This window comes from Coptis chinensis, chromosome 2, assembly GCF_015680905.1.
Source record: "Coptis chinensis isolate HL-2020 chromosome 2, ASM1568090v1, whole genome shotgun sequence".
NCBI classification, from domain to species: domain Eukaryota; kingdom Viridiplantae; phylum Streptophyta; class Magnoliopsida; order Ranunculales; family Ranunculaceae; genus Coptis; species Coptis chinensis.
The window spans coordinates 53,750,005-53,767,138 of NC_141457.1; the positions used below are offsets into that span (position 1 = coordinate 53,750,005).

At 41.7% G+C, this 17,134-nt stretch overlaps 1 protein-coding gene and 1 pseudogene across 2 annotated transcripts; both read left to right on the forward strand.

Moving 5' to 3' along the window:
- Positions 1 to 272: 272 nt before the first annotated feature.
- LOC147516586 (uncharacterized) lies at positions 273 to 575 on the forward strand. The gene has a single exon (XM_086593324.1). The coding sequence runs from the start codon at positions 273 to 275 to the stop codon at positions 573 to 575; it is 303 nt and encodes a 100-aa protein (XP_086449450.1).
- Positions 576 to 9,878: 9,303 nt separating this feature from the next.
- Positions 9,879 to 16,955, forward strand: LOC147516587 (uncharacterized; annotated as a pseudogene). The gene is made up of 10 exons (XR_015211097.1): positions 9,879 to 10,018; positions 10,347 to 11,199; positions 13,336 to 13,419; positions 13,511 to 13,606; positions 13,712 to 13,864; positions 13,976 to 14,065; positions 14,139 to 14,258; positions 16,224 to 16,349; positions 16,544 to 16,627; positions 16,686 to 16,955. The product of XR_015211097.1 is annotated as an uncharacterized LOC147516587 (transcript).
- Positions 16,956 to 17,134: the final 179 nt, after the last annotated feature.

The following is a 17,134-nucleotide window of genomic DNA, read 5'->3' on the forward strand; positions in this document are numbered from 1 at the left end:
TTTACAACGGGGAAGGGGAAAGAAGAGCAGGTACAAACCAGGGAAAGATACTGGGGACAATCAACGTCATTTTCAGTGGAGAGATATTAAGTCACAACGCCCACCAAGATAAGATAAGACGAACCGCGAGCATACAACAAGTCAATAAAGCATCAGGACACTCGCGGCCAGCCCCATGGTCCGCGACTGACAAGGGAAGCATAGTGTTTACTAACACGGACTTGAAGGTGGTCGACTCCCCGCACGAGGATACATTGGTGATCACGGTAGAAATGGGTAATTACATGGTGAAAAGGGTACTAATTGATTGTGGCAGCACCGTAGATTTGTTGTTTAGAGGGACAATGGAAGAGATGAAGATCGGCAGGAAACAATTGAGACCATCGCAGACAAATTTGTACGGGTTCAATGGAAGCATGACTGAGCCTTTAGGAGAACTCTTTCTCCCTGTGACAACGGGACCGGTGACAGTGTTCTCTCGATTCAAGGTGATGGACGCCAATTTCCAGTACAATGCCATTCTAGGGAGGCAGTGGATTCACAAGATGAAGGCGGTACCATCCACTTACTACTAAGTGATCCACTTTCCCACCCCAACTGGGATGTATGAGGTTCGTGGCGATCAGGTGATGGCGAAGAATAGTCATCAGGAGACAGTGAAGAGGTTGATCCGAGGGGATGAAGGAGAGACGTCGAACCCTAGGAAGAGGTGGGAATAGCAATTATAGTGTACCTCTATGGAGGGGGAGGCAGAGCCATCAGTGGTACCGAAGACTCTCGATGAGATTGAGATAGTGAATTTGGGGACGGGGGAGGAGGAGAAGTTTACGTCAATATATAGGGTTCAGTTTGCCTGAAGAGTGGAAGAACAAACTGATACAGTTCCTCTCTAAAAATAAAGATGTCTTTGCTTGGACAATTAAGGATATCACTAGATTAGACTCAGGTTTCGCATGTCACCGTTTGCACATGAGGGAAGATGTTAAGCCTGTGAGACAAAGGATTCAAAGCATTAGTCCGAAGTATGTAGAGGGGATTCGCGAGGAGGTTGCAAGGTTAAAAGGAGCGGGAATAATACGGGAAGTGGAGTTCATGGACTGGTTGTCCAACATCATCGCGGTACAGATTGAGAATGGCAAAGTGCGTATGTGCGTTGATTTCATAGATGTCAACTCAGAGTGCCTGAAAGACAGTTATCCTATACCGTGAGTGGATGAGTTAGTGGACCGAGCAGGATTCAAAATATTCTCATTCATGGACGCGCCGATGGGGTATAACCAGGTCGCAATGTATGGACCGGATCAGGAGAAGACGTCCTTCATAGTGGAAGGGGGTACCTATTGTTATATGAGGATGCCGTTCGGTTTGAAGAATGCCAGGGCCACTTTCCAGCGGCTGGGAGAGAAAATGTTCGAGAGCAAGATCCGAAAGGGAATCGAGATATATATATATATATATATATATATATAGATGACATGGTGGAAAAGAGCATGTCGGAGGAAGAGCACCTAGAGGGCCTGAGGGAGACATTTAGCATACTACGGGCACACAATTTAAACCTCAACCCAGATAAGTGCACATTTGGGGTGACCACAGGGATACATTGTGACACATCGAGGAATAGAACCAATCTCGAGCAAATACGATTGTTGGTAGAGATGCCTTCACCTCAGAATATCAAAAAAGTACAGCGGTTAGCGGGCAAAGTCGCGGCATTGAACAGGTTCATTTCTAAGTCGTCAAACAAGTGTAGGCCGCTTTATTGACTATTAAGGAGTACTCCGGACTTCGTTTGGATGGCCGAATGCAAGGAAGCGTTTCAAGAACTGAAGGGTTATTTGGGCAAGGCGCCTTTGCTGTCGTGGCCAGAACCGGGAGAGAGGTTGTACCTATACTTGGGAGTTACAGAGTTCGGTCCTCGTCCGAGTGGTTGATAAGGTTGAAAAGCCGGTGTACTTCCAAAGTAAAACATTGTTGGATGTGGAGACCTGGTACAGTAGAGTGGAGAAGTACGCTTTGGCATTAATATTCTCATCATTGAAGTTGAAACCTTACTTTGAAGCACATTCAATGTTGGCGGTGACAAATCTGCCCCTTAAACAAACGCTGAAAGCAGAGAAGTCCAGAAGAATGCTAAAATGGGCGGTGATGCTGAGTTCTTATAAAGTTCAATATTAAATAAGGACTGCGGTAAAAGCACAGGTAGTGGCAGAGTTCTCGGCGGAGGATCCTACCTGGGGGGAGGAGATGGTCATGGAGCCTGAACATGAGGGGGAACCGGACTTGTTAGACCCATGGGATAAGAAGAATGGATGGAGAGTGTTCGCAGACAGGTCTGCCACAGACACGTGTAGCGGAATATGTGTCGTAGTGGTTACTCCAGATAATGACATAATAGAATTGTCTATGAAGTTGGGGTTCGCAGCAACCAATAATGAGTCAGAATATGAGGCTGTGATAGCGGGACTAGGAATGGCAGAGGATTTGGGGGTGGACGAGTTGACTGTGTACTCAGACTAAAATTTGGTAATGTGCCAGGCAAACGGAGGTTTTGTTGCTAGATGTGCGCAAATGTCAAGATATTTGGAGATTGTACACAGAAGAGCAATAAAGTTCAAAAAGATCAGGTTCATACACTTGGGTCACGGTGAGAACAGACATAAAGACGCCCTGGCTTACGTCGTGGTTGCGATACCGAGGTTGGAAGAGAGAACCATTAGAGTAAGGAGGTTGGAGAAACCGAGTATCGAGAGGGTGGAAGAAATATGCCAAACACCAGAAGGGGTAAGAGGATGGATGGACCCAATTAAGCACTTTCTATCCGGAGGAGAGGTGGTGGATAAGAAAGAGAGGAGAAGGTTGGAACAGACTTCGCAGAGGTACACTCTGATAGAAGGGGAGGTGTATAGAAAGAATTTTGATGGACCTCTGTTGAGGTGCCTGGGGTCGGACCTGGCACAAGAAGTACTGGCGGAATTGCATACGGGAGATTGTGGGAGTCATTCCGAGAGAAGAACCACAACACACCAGCTGTTGACTCATGGTTACTTTTGGCCTCATATGAAAAGGGATGCAATAGAGTTTGCTAAAAAGTGTGGAAAATGTCAGAGGTTTTCTCAGTTAATATTTGCACCAGCGGAGCTGCTACACAATGTATCAAGTCCGTGGTCGTTCGCTATGTGGGCCATGGATATTGTGGGTCCACTGCTAATGGCTAATGGAAAGAGGAGATTCATACTGGCCGCTACAGATTACTTTACCAAGTAGATAGAGGCCGTGGCCTTGCAACAGGTGAAGGAGGAGCAAATGATTCAATATTTATGGGAAAACATCATATGCAGGTTTGGGTTACCACATTCCATCATAGCGGACAATGGAACACAGTTCACGGGGTCAAAGGTGAAAGAGTTTTTGCAGGCTTATAATGTGAAACAGGGATTCTCAGCTCCCTACAATCTCGAGGGTAATGGACAGGCCGAATCATCCAACAGGACCATAATGAACAACCTCAAGAGAAAGTTGGAAGATCGAAAAGGGGCATGGGCTGATGAATTGAGTCACGTGCTTTGGGCTTACCGCACTACCCCACGAACCTCCACTAGAGAGACTCATTAGCATACGGCATAGAGGCAGTGATCCCAACGGAGATGGTGGCATCCACGACACGCACTAAGGCTGTTGAAGGGGGTTTGGACTGGGGCATACTGTCTAGAGATTTGAACTTGGCTGAGGAAAGGAGGGACACTGCGTGCATCAGACTAAAGGAGTACCACAGACACCTGCAAAATCATTATAACAAGAGGTTGAGACCGCAGTAATTTCAAGTAGGAGACTTTGTGCTCCGCAGAGTAACTCCAAGTACCAAGAAAGCAAATGATGGGAAGCTGGGACCAAATTGGGAGAAACCCTACACGGTGGTGGATGTCGGAGGAGCTAACACTTACAAGCTGCAGACCATGGAAAGAAAGTTGATGGAGAGACCTTGGAATGTAAGACTGTTGAAAAAGTTTTATGTTTAAATGTAATACCAGTCCGGAGCAAGGGACTTGGGCTATTTGCACATATATAATACAATGGCACTTTTGAGAAATTGGCATGGCTAATTAATAAAGGCGGATCAGCCTCAGAGAGACAGGGGTGGTGGGGGTGAGCCTTTCGCGGATTTCACGTCCGAAGCAAACTTAGGGGCAGAGTGAAGTGCCCCCAGCAAGCTCATCAGCCGCCGAGAGATAGCGGGGGCGATGAGCCTTTCGCGGACATCACGTCCAAATCAAACTTAGGGGAAGAGTGAAGTGCCCCCAGCCGGCTCATCAGCCACCGAGAGATAGCGGGGGGGATGAGCCCTTTGCGAATATGAGGTCTTAATCAAACTTGGGGCAAGGTGAGTTGCCCCCAGCCAGCTCTTCAGCTGCCGAGAAACATCAATACGTAAAGTAAAGTAAAGTGCAAGTAAAGTGCGAGTGCAAGAGCAAACAGATTTCAAAGAGCATCAATACGTAATTAATAACGAATGTAGTGAAGGAGGTAATAATAGTACTTGAAAGAAAACATCCACAAGGTCAAAGTCGTAACGAAAGGAGTACAGAAGTTGCACAAATAAACATACATTGTCACAAAAATAAATGGAGTACACAAAAGGTCAAGACAGGAAATCCTCAATATGATTTTCAAAGTATTTGGGGTCTCCATAGAGGTGGGGATCGCAGTAGAGATCTCATCATTAGTAGTGATATCTTTCATTGTGTTATCTTCCACGATGGATCCCATCACTTCGGTTCCACCTGCAGCTTCAAGGTTCTCTTCTGCAGACTTTTCAGCAGGGGTGGACGGCTTCTCGGGCAGAATGCGACCCTCCTTGAGAAGTCGATCATGTTCTTCTTGTAGTTTCTTGGCCACCCTCCTGTCAACCAAGGCCTTGAAACGGTTTTGAAGGGTGACAATGTTCGCCTTATGCTGCTCTAAAAGGGCCGCAGTACTTTCTTGGTGTTGTAGAGCAAGAGCGTCAAGACTGGTTTGGTGCTACTGGAGGAGTGTTGTACGCTGATGACTTAAGCGTTCATTAACCATATCCATATATAGCTGGTGGTTGGCTTCCGCATTCTTTAATTCATCCTGTGCCTGGGTTTTGGCTAGATCCACGTCTTCTAGCTCCAGATGGAGTCGGGCACAAGTGGCTCTTAGACCGTTAGGACATCTGGATTCTTTCTCCAGAGAATCCACCTTAGTCCGAGCGCTAAAGAGACCGCAGATCATGTAGGAGATATCAAGGCTCACCTAAAAGCAAGAAGAACAACAAGTCAGAAATGAAAGGTGAGGGAACAAGGGCGGAGATAAGAGAGGGTACCTTCTCCCAGTTAGTGTATAGGGAAGTACGATGGTGCTCAAAGGTACCACCTTCTGCATAAGCCAGATCTTTCGGCAGATGGGAACCGTAGAAGAGAGAGGAGGCCACAACAGGATTTTCGAAAGCAGAGTCCGCAACAGTAACTTTATGGTTGCGAACCTTAAAAGTTAGGGCGAACACTTCTGAGGTGACATCTCGGCTAGAGGGGAAGGCTGTCTCCTTACCTGGCTGGCGGACAAGCTCAGGAGGGGCCTCAGATTCAGTGGCTCGGACGATAGGAGCAGGTTCCTCAGACACATTGGTCCTCAGTCGCTTACTTGGCGGCCTAACAGTGGGAGAAACCACCGCGGTGGGAGAGACTTCCATCACTTCATCATCATCCTCATCACTATCAAACAACTTCATTTTTATGATGTCCATGTCTGCGGAGGGAGAGAGTGGAGGGGTGTATTGATCTTCCCAGGTAGAAATAGATCTGTAAGAAGAAAAGGGTTTTAGAGCGGGTGGAGGAATAGGGTCACTGGGCGCAATAGCAGTAGAAAAATTTGAGGAATCTCGGACAGGGCGGCGACGAGGAGTGTGGGGACGAGAACATTTCTTGGGAGGAGGCGATGCTCTAGGTTTCCTTTCTTTGGGAGGGGGTGGACGATAAAAGGGCGCGGAAAAGCCCACGATGTTGTGAAGGTCAGGCACTTCTAACAGTGGGGTACCCGTAGACGGGTGGAGGTTCAGAAAGGCAGCTTGGGCCGATCTTAGACTGCGGAGCCTGTCAAAGACGGGAGTGGTGACACCTAAGTATATGCAGGATTTGGAATCAAGTCGCTAACCTGCATGAGAAGACATCAACAAAACCGTTAATAACGTGGGTTAAGTGCAAGAATAGACGGAGGCTACAACCAGACTTACCACTAGATTGGAAAGCAAGGTGATTAAGTGTCAATCCTAAAGGAAGGTCTGCGGGCAGGAAATTCCCCGATACATACAGTGGGTAGTGATGCCACAGTTTGTCAGAAGTAGTGATGTGAAGGACAAATGACTTCTTTTTGGGGCGGACACAGAAGGATTGGTACCCTACACTGACATTTTTGGTGCAGGTCTTTATGAAATAGTTGGAGACAATATCACGGCATGACAATTTGGGATCCTCGTACCTATTATAATAGTTCACGGCGTACATCACCCTCCAGAAGTTCCCAATGCCTTGACAAGGAGGGATGTTAAAGTGATTGCATACTTCAACGTTTAACAGGGTGAAGGGAAGCCGCAGCCCAGCGATGATCTGACTGACAGTAACTACAAGGGACCTCGGCCATCGGGGAACCAGATGAGGGTAGTGAGTGACAGATGGCACATGATCTATGGTGATGTCAGCAGGGATTCCATAGGCAACCCTAATCACATTCAAATTAGGTCTACGACTTCGGAGAGGGGGCGACAACGGAAGAAGGAATCGTCTGGATGTGGACGGGACTACCGCAGCAACCACTGGAGGTGGAAAGGCCACCTCCATAGATCGGGAAGAAGAGGAGTCCTTGGAGTCGGAAACTGACATCGGGAAAGGAAGAGGAACATTTTTGAAAAAAGAGGAAGATTTGAACAGTTGCTAAAATAGAAGAAGGGATTTAAAGATAAACACTAAATCAAAAGGGAAAGGGAAATGACAAACCTGAATCGGAATCCCAATATAGAAAAGACGAGCCGGAGCAATCACCAAGGGTCTCAGTGGATCGGAATGTGAGGGAAGGGGAGGAGATGTTGAGGAAGGAGAGAGGAGAAATGAGAGAAAAGCAAAGTGAAGTGAGTGAGGAAGAAGAAATGAGCGAGCTCTAAATAGGGGAAGGGTAAAATGGTAAAATTCTTAGGGTGAAGAAACCGAGGAGTCGGCAGGTGGTCCAGTGGATGGGGGACACGTGGAGGCTCAAAATACGAAGGGGCAGTGAAAAGGTGATGAGTACTCACTACAACACACACATATCGATGAGCAGTCAGAAAGGGGCGGCTTGGTGCTCTGGCAAGGAAGTAAAGAGTATTCTTGACCCCGGGCCTATATAGGGCCGTGGCGTCGAGAAGGGGCATCTGTAGTGGTAGGATCTGCGGTAAAAAGGATCAGGTGTAATGTGACCCGATACGAACTGTGGTATTGAAAATCGAGGAGTAGGGGATCGACTGTGGGAGGGGCCCGAGGCAAGATATGCGGAGAACTCGTGAGCACAGTATTAGTCCGCGGTCCCCCAGGTGCACGATAGAAGCCCTACACATGGAAGAAAGGTGAGCGAGGGATGAAGGGATAGGTGGACGACTATGATGGAAGACAAAGGTGTATAAAAAGAACAGTGAGAGAGAGAGAGAAAGGGGACTTGTTGGGCAAAACTAGAGAGGCTAAACCTAGGAAAAAGAAGAGAGAGAGGGGGTGGAACTTTAGAGCTCCAACAAATAACAAGAGGAAGATTAAAAGGTTCGCGATCTACTAGAGGAACCTCGACTGGATGGTCATGCTGGAACCATTGTTCAACTCGTTTCTGGCTTGCTGTTGCAGCTGTATCAGTAAGACCTGGGTGAGAAGTCGAGTGACCAGACCGAACATCAAAATGACGCAATGGTTGGTACTGGTGTACAACCTGTTCTAGCAAGACAGTATCTGTGGGTGCTGGAATTACTGTAGTGTCTGCTGGTGCAGTAGTAGTGACCAAGGTAGGAGGCGAGAGTACTATAGTCACAATAGGTGTACCCACCACTTCAAGACCCTGCAGCACGGAAGGAGGAGCAGTCTATAACCTAGAAAGTTCTTGTTGAGGATAGCTTGGCATAGGCGCATATCCCAGATTAGGGTTAGGCGCATACTGTGGCATAGATTGATACTGACTATGATTCCAAGACTGATAATAAGGAGAATAACCCTAATACATTAGCTGTTGTTGACAGAAATCCGGATGATAGCTGAATGGCATAGATATTGGCGGTACTTGAAAATTCTGAGGAGGCGCCATTGATGTTGGTGGCACTTGTTGTGACTGAGGCAAAGGCAAACCAACCCCTCGAGAAACACTAGAATTTTGTTGCTGGGCGACTAGAATCGCATTCAATGATTCTTGCATAGCTTCAAACTTGGCATTCAAACCATGGACATTTTCTTCTAGATGCTGCATCTTTGGCTTCTTTATGTATGATATAAAAATTGAAATTTGACTCTAAAACAAGAAAAATTGAATCTTTAACGAGAAAAGAGGAAAAAGACAGAAAATCAATCTCGGGTGAACAGTACTTGTGAATAGTGTTTTCGATGAACAGTATTTCCGTGAACAATACCCGATGAACTGTAACACTAAAATTTTCTCAAAAAAAATGAAAAAGAAGAAATAAAAAAATTTTGATTTTACCATGAACGATTTGTACTCCGATACGAGATTTGATGTAGATTTATGAGCGAAAGCGATTAAAAAGAAGAAATCTACAACTTATATAAAAAAAACAATTAAGAATCATAAAATAAAGAAGTCTCTTTTATTGACTCTGAGAAAGAAAATCACTACTAAACATCAACTGTCTAACCCTAACCTCAAACCCCTTATTTATAACTATCCTAAAAAGCAATAAACCAATATTAATATGCTACATGACATTCTAAAAACAAAAGACTACTAAAAAGATAGACGCCTCTTTATGCATCTGGGCTTGGGCCTATTGATGTCCGCACTAACTTAAGTTCAGCCACTCCATTTTGTTGAGGGCTTTCAACACAAGTGTGTTGATGCAAAATACCATTCTCATGATAATAGGACTTCATATGACCAGAAAGGAATTCCAACCCATTGTCACTAGGAATAGTGCGAACCGAGCGTTGAAATTGAGTCTTTACCATGTTACAAAAGTTTTGAAGATAAATACATGCCTCAGACTTGAAACGCATGATATAATATTGTGACGAAAACCGCACTGTTTAGCAATCCAATCATAAATGGATACAAATCATACAAGAATAGCTCGCAACACTTTTGTTTTAGTGGGCCGAGGACTCCCAAATCAGTGATACATGTCGTATAATTTGCTGCTACATTAGTACATTCATTGGTTTTATCCAATGTTTTGAAAACCAGACCGGTGATTGAACCGATTTTTTGTTAAAATGGTTCAACCAGATTCAACTATAGTTCGACTCGGTCGGACCGATTGATGCTTATTTAGCAAATTTTTTAATAATTACAATAATAAAATGAATAAATACATGTTTTAATTCAATATTAATTGGTATTATATATCAAAACGAATTTCTTATACAAGAAACACATAATAGCATGTTGGTTTAGGTTCGCCGGTTCAACCAAAAACTCAAGTTATACCTGAACCGAAACGAAAATTTACCGGTTCTGGTCGGACACCAGTTCAACCACCGGTCCGGTTTTCTAAACACTGGTTTTATCATACTATCTTAGTGGGGCTTACCAAAGAAAAAATATATATATAGCCAAAAAGCGTGTAGCTCTATAAATGTAGCTTAAAAATAATTTTGTAGTTGAGAACTTCACATTTAAATGAATTAACGTCATGAATATTCACATGATCAAATGAAACAAAGCCTTGGAGATTTCGGGTTTGTATGTATAAAAACTTAAAGCAAACTAGTACGAGGAAATAAAATAGATTCTACATGTAACAACACACACCACTTACTTTCTGGTACGTATTCATTCTAAATTTCTAATTCTAAGTTTAACTTTCTCATCATTGCAAACGATTATATTATAATATACAATTCACGAAAAACACATAATCATATTATTTGGTTTGTTATATATGCGTATAATTCAGCATTGGCTACGCCACCCATGGCAATACAGAATATAAGTTGCACTGGCTAGTCTTTTGATAGGTTTCAAGGACGTATAGATGTTAATCTTGTGATAGTTTGTTTTGTGGTGTACAATTTTTTAACATTTATTCCCACTTACATATATACAAATTATTACTAATGTTCTTTATGTACTACCTCTTATTTTTGTTTCAGTTTTGTAGAGATAAGAGATGTTAGAACAATTACTAATATTCACAAGAGGAAGTTTGATCCTATGGACATTTAAGGAGCTTGGGAATGCTCTTAAAGGATCACCAATTGACACATTGATCCGGTCTTGCTTATTGGAAAAACACAATTACGATGCTCCTCGTGCTGCTTATACTCTTAAATGAACCTTCCATAACGATCTTGGGTTTATGATCCGAAGCGGATGGTTTACAATGAATTTGATGATGTATTTAGGCAGTTACAGAAGGAGGCTGAAGCTAGGGCTGATGAATTAAAAACAGTGAAGCAAGCAGCGCGACATACAAATGTTCAGAGCAAGAAGCAAGGGCAGGCTTCGGGTGGTGGCGGTGGAAATCAAAAGAGTAGTGGTTCTAAGGATGCTGGAGATAAAGATTCATCCAAAGGGCTTAAATTGGAGAATGGAATTTCCAATGGGGGCATGAAAGCAGAGTTGAATATCATGTGAAAAGTGAATCAAAGAAAAGAGGAAATGGGAGTTCTGAAGCTGGGGCGTTAGATGTAAATAAGCTTCAGAAGCTAAGAACTAACCAAAGGTGGAAAGAAAACTGATACTGTTGTTAACAAGGCTCCAAAGGTGGAGTCAAAGAAAAACAGAGTTTGGGATGATAAACCATCAGAGTATCAGACCCTAAACTTGACTTTACTGACCCTGTAGAAGAGAGAGGGGAACAAATATTGAAGTTGTGGCAGCGAATCTTGGTGAAAGTATGATGGACAAGGAAGAAATTATCAGCAGTGATAGTGAGAGCGAAGGAGACGAAGACAACAAGCTTGGTGCAAAAAAGAAGGGATGGTTTTCCTCAATGTTCCAGAGGTAAGCGGTCTCTTTTTATGCAATTGTTCATTTTTTTTGTCTTGTAGTCAGACGCAGATCAATTGTAATAGTGGGAATGCATGTGCTTGACATTCAAGGCTTTGTAGTATTCATTTGCGTTTAACTCTTTGATATCTGATAAGATATTAACCTTACCGTTTAGCAGATAGTAGTTGGTCTAGCTTCATCTTACGGATAAGTTAAATAACCCCGTTTTCTTTTGTCTTTTAGAAAACAAATACAGCATGCGTTCCAGTTTAGAACGTTTATTGTACTAAAAGGTACATTCGTGCATATTCTAGTACTTTGGGCTAATACTTTGGTACAGGGATAGTATTTAAGATTCACCCTTTGTCTGAGGATGAAAAAAAAAAAAAAAGGATTTTATCTTTTTGGGTATATATCCATGGCTCGTTATTGTCTAATCACTCCCTCTTGAACATGTGTTCATAGTGCGCTGTTGTTCAAGTAACTTTGGAAAGAATGCGAAGATGTGTAACCTATCAAAATACCTTAGAATTCCATTCTGTACATTAAACATCACCCCTCTTTGTTGAGTGACCTGACTTTGAAGTTGGCAGGAAACATACACATATTGTAGCAGAATAGTCTGGTCAATGGTTGTCTTTGTTTATTAAGACTTCCCTTAGAAGATGGTATCAAGCAACCTGCTTAAATTATGTAACTCTCCAGTGGAAATGTGAAGGTGTGGCACGTTGGTGGATTCACGACAACAATGTTAAAAAATTATTTTAGAAAATTATATTCAACAGGAAAATTTTATTTGCAGAACCTACTTTTGCTTTACAAAAAAGTAGTTCCCAGGAAAGGAGTTTGTAATGTGTTTTAAGGTCATTTTGTCAAAAGTATTCAATGTCGGTATTGTTGTGAGAATCAAGATTTCTCTTTGTGTCAATTGTCAAACAACTTACGTGTTCTGAACAAAAAGCGACTACTTAGGTGTCCAAAATGTCGGGGGCATTTGATTGCACTTGCAAACATTGAAAATACCAAACAAAATAGTAGAAAATATTCTTGACATGTTTGTACTGTCTTTCTGTTGTAATTTGAGATGTCCCTTCTTCTTTATATTGCTAAATTGATGTTTTCTGCCAGCATCAGTATTGTCAAGCGTTTGAAATAAGAAATCATTGTCTTCTACTTTAGAGTGTTTATGATAGATGCCTCATCCTTATATTGCGAAGTGGTAAGTTAGTGGTTTTGAATTCCTGACCTCAGTATTACAAGAAAATATTTTTATGAGTTTTATGTTGAGTTGTATTTGGATCATGACTTACTGCACTTTGTGTAAAAGATGATCTTCTTTTCTGCCTAATTGAAACCATTTTGTAATAAAGGGCTTGCTTTTCATTTCCAATATCTGGGTTTGTTTGTGTTTTGGAAAATATTTAATAGTACATTGGGAAAATAATTATTTGCTAACAGAAAGCATGGCAGAGGGTTATTCTCAAATTCGAGTTCTGATGCCCCAATTGATTTGAATAATAAAAAAAGAAAATGATAAAAGACGATTGCTTCTGGATTTCTGTTTGAACTTTGAAGCGATTCTTTTTAGTCTTTTTAAAGTAAATTTGCTTTTGCAATTATCAGTAGACTAAGTTGGTGAGGCGTATAGTGATCTTATCTTAAGATTAAAGCTAAAGTTCTTGTGAGTTTCATATCTTAGAGAATTGGTGTTCTTTAACACAATCCATGGAGATGTTAGACCCACCCCGAGTAGATATGTTACTTTAACAATTGGATAGGCAAGAAGCTTTCGCCTCAGATGGCTGTGATTGGCTGATTGCACATAGTTTTTTTTTTTTATCTTTTACACTTACTGTTAACAGCATAAGGGTGGAGTCTGTTATTTCTTACCTACATAAGGCTTATTGTAGGTCCCAAGCTAAAATCCTCGTGAAGTTCATACTTTAACAATTACTTTTTTGGCACATTCCGTGAAGTTATTAGACCCTGAGTGGATTGGTTAATATTACAGTTGGATGGAAATAAGCTTTCACCTCAAATGGCCCGTAGGAACCTTGTATTTGTTAACCTTTACTGTTTGATTCACAAAGGGTGGAGTCTGTTATTTTTTTTCTCTGATATTAGCTTCTTGCAATTTTCTGCTTTCAGTATAGCGTGGAAAGCAAATTTGGAGAAGTCAGACCTGGAATCAGCTCTAAAGCTCTTAAAGATAGGCTCATGACCAAGAATGTGGTATGAATCGTTGTCCAACATGTAACTTCAGTTTCTCGTACTCCGTGTGATTATCATTCGCTTATTAGGTTTCATTATTGTGTCTTTTCAGGCAGAGGAAATAGCTGAGAAACTCTGTGAGTCAGTTGCAGCTAGTCTTGAGGGTAAAAATTTGGGTTCCTTCACAAGGATATCATCGACCATACAGGTATCTAAGCTGTTCCTTTTTTCTTCTATGTGAAAAAATACTAAAATAGTGTTAGTTACTGTTGTCAACTGATTCTTATTTACATTACAAATGATGACTGTGCAGACTGCAATGGAGGAGGCCCTTGTTCACATCTTAACACCCAAACGATCTATTGACATACTGAGGGATGTGCATGTTTCCAAGGAGCAAGGGAAACCATATGTTATTGTTTTTATTGGTGTCAATGTGGTCGGAAAGTCCACCAATCTTGCAAAGGTTAAAATTCTCTACTTTGATCAATTTTGAAATACACCTGATCTGGGAGAAGTCTGCTCATGCTTCTACTACTTTTACGATTTCATTATGCACGTTGCCCACTGGCTTCAGGAACATAATGTCAGTGTGATGATGGCTGCTTGTGACACGTTCCGGTCTGGAGCAGTTGAGCAGCTTCGGACTCATGCACGTAAACTGAATGTATGATTAGACACCTATATTTGGTGCAATCTAGATCACAGAAGGCTGTTACTGATACATTTCCTGTTGACAGATTCCTATATTTGAAAAAGGGTATGACAAAGATCCTGCTGTTGTAGCAAAGGAAGCCATCCAGGAGGCTACTCGTAATGGTTCAGATGTTGTTCTTGTAGATACAGCTGGATGTATGCAGGTATATTCTCACATGCGATGATATTCTAATCACCCGTATTTTAATGAGTGCATTTTTTGTATCCTTCTTACTACATGTACATTTTAATTCATGAAGGATGTCTTCCATAGGCAGATGATCTAGTCCTATGAATCTTCTTTAAGGTTTTGTTGTTACTGTTAGACAAGGGTGGACCTGTGAGTGGCTTAATTACTTACCAACACGTCTTGGGTCGCTGCCCATGTCAGATTTTGAAAACGACTTACGTAGTAGTAAAGTAGTAACTAGCCCATTTTCAACATCATGGAGAGAAAAAATGCACGGTTAGTGAAATTTCAAGTTCAGGTGGGTCCCAAAATCATAACAAACAAAAGGCTAAAATTGTCTTATTTAAATGTGGTCCAACTAGGAATATATAGAGAAACCTGCGATAAGGGAATTTGGTACTTGGTCCCTCTCGGGGTCACTTTTGGAACCCAATAAGGCCATGTGTAGTTTTGTTCTCACATTCCTCGCCAGGAAATTCTTATGACACCCAAAAAAGAAAAAACTTTTCTTGTGAAGTACATATTCACCCATACTACGTGCTGTACGTAATCCCCACTGGTCTACCCAGCCCACATGGGGGTGGGGGTCCTTATATGGGCTCACCACAGGTAATTGATATATCATTCCAATATATTTAGAATCTAGAACAGCTTCCCATTTGATGTTTGATTAAACCTTCATGGGTTATCACATTCTCACCACGTTAGCCGTCCCCAGCTGTGATACCAAATTTGTAACAGCCTACCGTATACCACATTTTGATATTGTAGACACTTAATTGCCCAAAGCCAATCATGGGTGCAGGGTTTTCCTCAAGAGGCCTCGATACAAGTAGTAGATCATTACAATTCTGACTGATGTTGGACAAAAACTCCATGGGGCATCATAGTTCAACCACTTTAGGAACAAGCGTCCACCAGTCCACCCAGACCATGTGCCGATGCTATCCCACATAGCTGCCCAAGGACCAAAGGTTGTTATGGGCGTGGGCTTTTTCTCAAATTTCATCGACAAAAAGTAAGTTGTAGATCATTACAACCTGTCCAAGGTCTAGAGGAAGTTTTCACACATAGTTTACTGATAGTAGCATAACTACTATTACACGTGGAGCTTAACCATAGAGAAAAGTAATCAATTAGGTATATCCTTGAACAAGTTATAACCTATTTGAAGCTTTGCACGTGGGCTACGTGTGCTTGTAAAATGCTGGTTTTGTCTGTTGTATGGGGTTCATGGCAATTATTCGAAATTTGATTTATATATAAGCTCTTGATCATTGACAAACTTAAGAAATTTTTGATAATGCTAATTTCTGTTGGGGCCATCTCCTAACTATATAAAGATCGCTACCTAAAAGAAATTACAAAAGTAAATAGTTTTTACCGTATCAAAATTATTTTCCAAAGTGAAGACTTGTGGACAATTCATTTTCATCTTCAACTGGGGACTACATTCTAATTGTCCTAAAGTTTGTGACATGGATCTTACAGACTTGCAGTGCTCCTGAATGTGCATCAGAATTAGTGTCACAGATATATATTTTGTTTTACATTTTGGATTTTCTCACATACATTTATTTACTAGTAGGTTGGTAAGAGCAAAAAAATTCTCTTTGTTGATAACCGAGCAAAAAAAAGACTGAAGTTTTTGTTTTTCGAGAGGTCAAGGGTGACATGTTTTTTTGAGCAACAATGGTGAATGCCAACCGTTTCATGTTGTTTGCAAGTACAGCTGATAGTTTTTGGTGGAAATTCAACCAGGTAGTCGGGATTAAGGGCTTCCATAAGCTCCAGTCAATGTAGGAAGCGATTAACGCTGTGTGTAGACTTCTAACGCTGTAAATAACTCATTTATATTAGTTTAGTTACATTTGGTTACTTTTTATGTTTATTGTCTCTATCAATCTTTTTAACTTAGAGACACTTACTACGTTTTCAGGACAATGAACCTCTTATGAGAGCATTATCAAAGCTAATTTATCTGAACAGTCCAGATCTGGTTCTGATTGTTGGGGAAGCATTGGTGGGGAATGATGCTGTTGATCAGCTGTCAAAGTTGAATCAGGTTGTTTGTCCAGATGCAGGCATCTCATATGAAAATCGAAACACCCATTTCCCCTCCTATTCTTTCTAGTGCTGTGAAGATTAGAGCATATAGAGATTCTTAGATTTGTCCTTTAGATATCAACCGTTACTTTTCTCTGTCATTCATTCTGGTTGATGGAATTTTAATTTAGCCTGTTTGCGTTGCCAATACAGAGATTGGCAGGCCTCGCGACTTCACCTAATGCAAGGTTAATTGATGGTATTCTGCTGACCAAGTTTGACACTATTGATGACAAGGTAGGATCTAGATGCAATATGGATGTCCAATTTAATTTGACCTGGGTCATATATGCAGGTTGGAGCCGCTCTTTCCATGGTTTACAGATCTGGGGCACCTGTGATGTTTGTTGGCTGTGGGCAGTCCTACATTCACCCGAAGAAGCTCAATGTCTCAAAGACATTGTCAAGACTCTCCTAAAATGAGGGTGTACGCTCGTTTTGCTTGGCGTCCTTGATCTTGCACTGAAAAACATATTTATTTTCTGCTATTACCTATGCTGCCGAAACTATATATAATATATCCCCTGTGACGGGCCTCTTCTTGATATAAAACAGTATTTGAACTTGGAATTGTTTTACTTTCATATGGATTTTTCCTTTTATTTTGCACATTATTGCTATGCATTTGTGATGTTGTAAGAGCGGCACACATATTAGGGAGGAAAAGGATGTTGGTAATAGATATAATCTGAATCAAAAAATTGAAAATGCCCAGGGAGTTCAATGAGGTGTAAAATAACGCAC

Coding starts and splice junctions, on each gene's coding strand:
- LOC147516586 (XM_086593324.1), top strand. CDS start 273: ATGGGTAATTACATGGTGAAAAGGGTACTAATTGATTGTGGCAGCACC.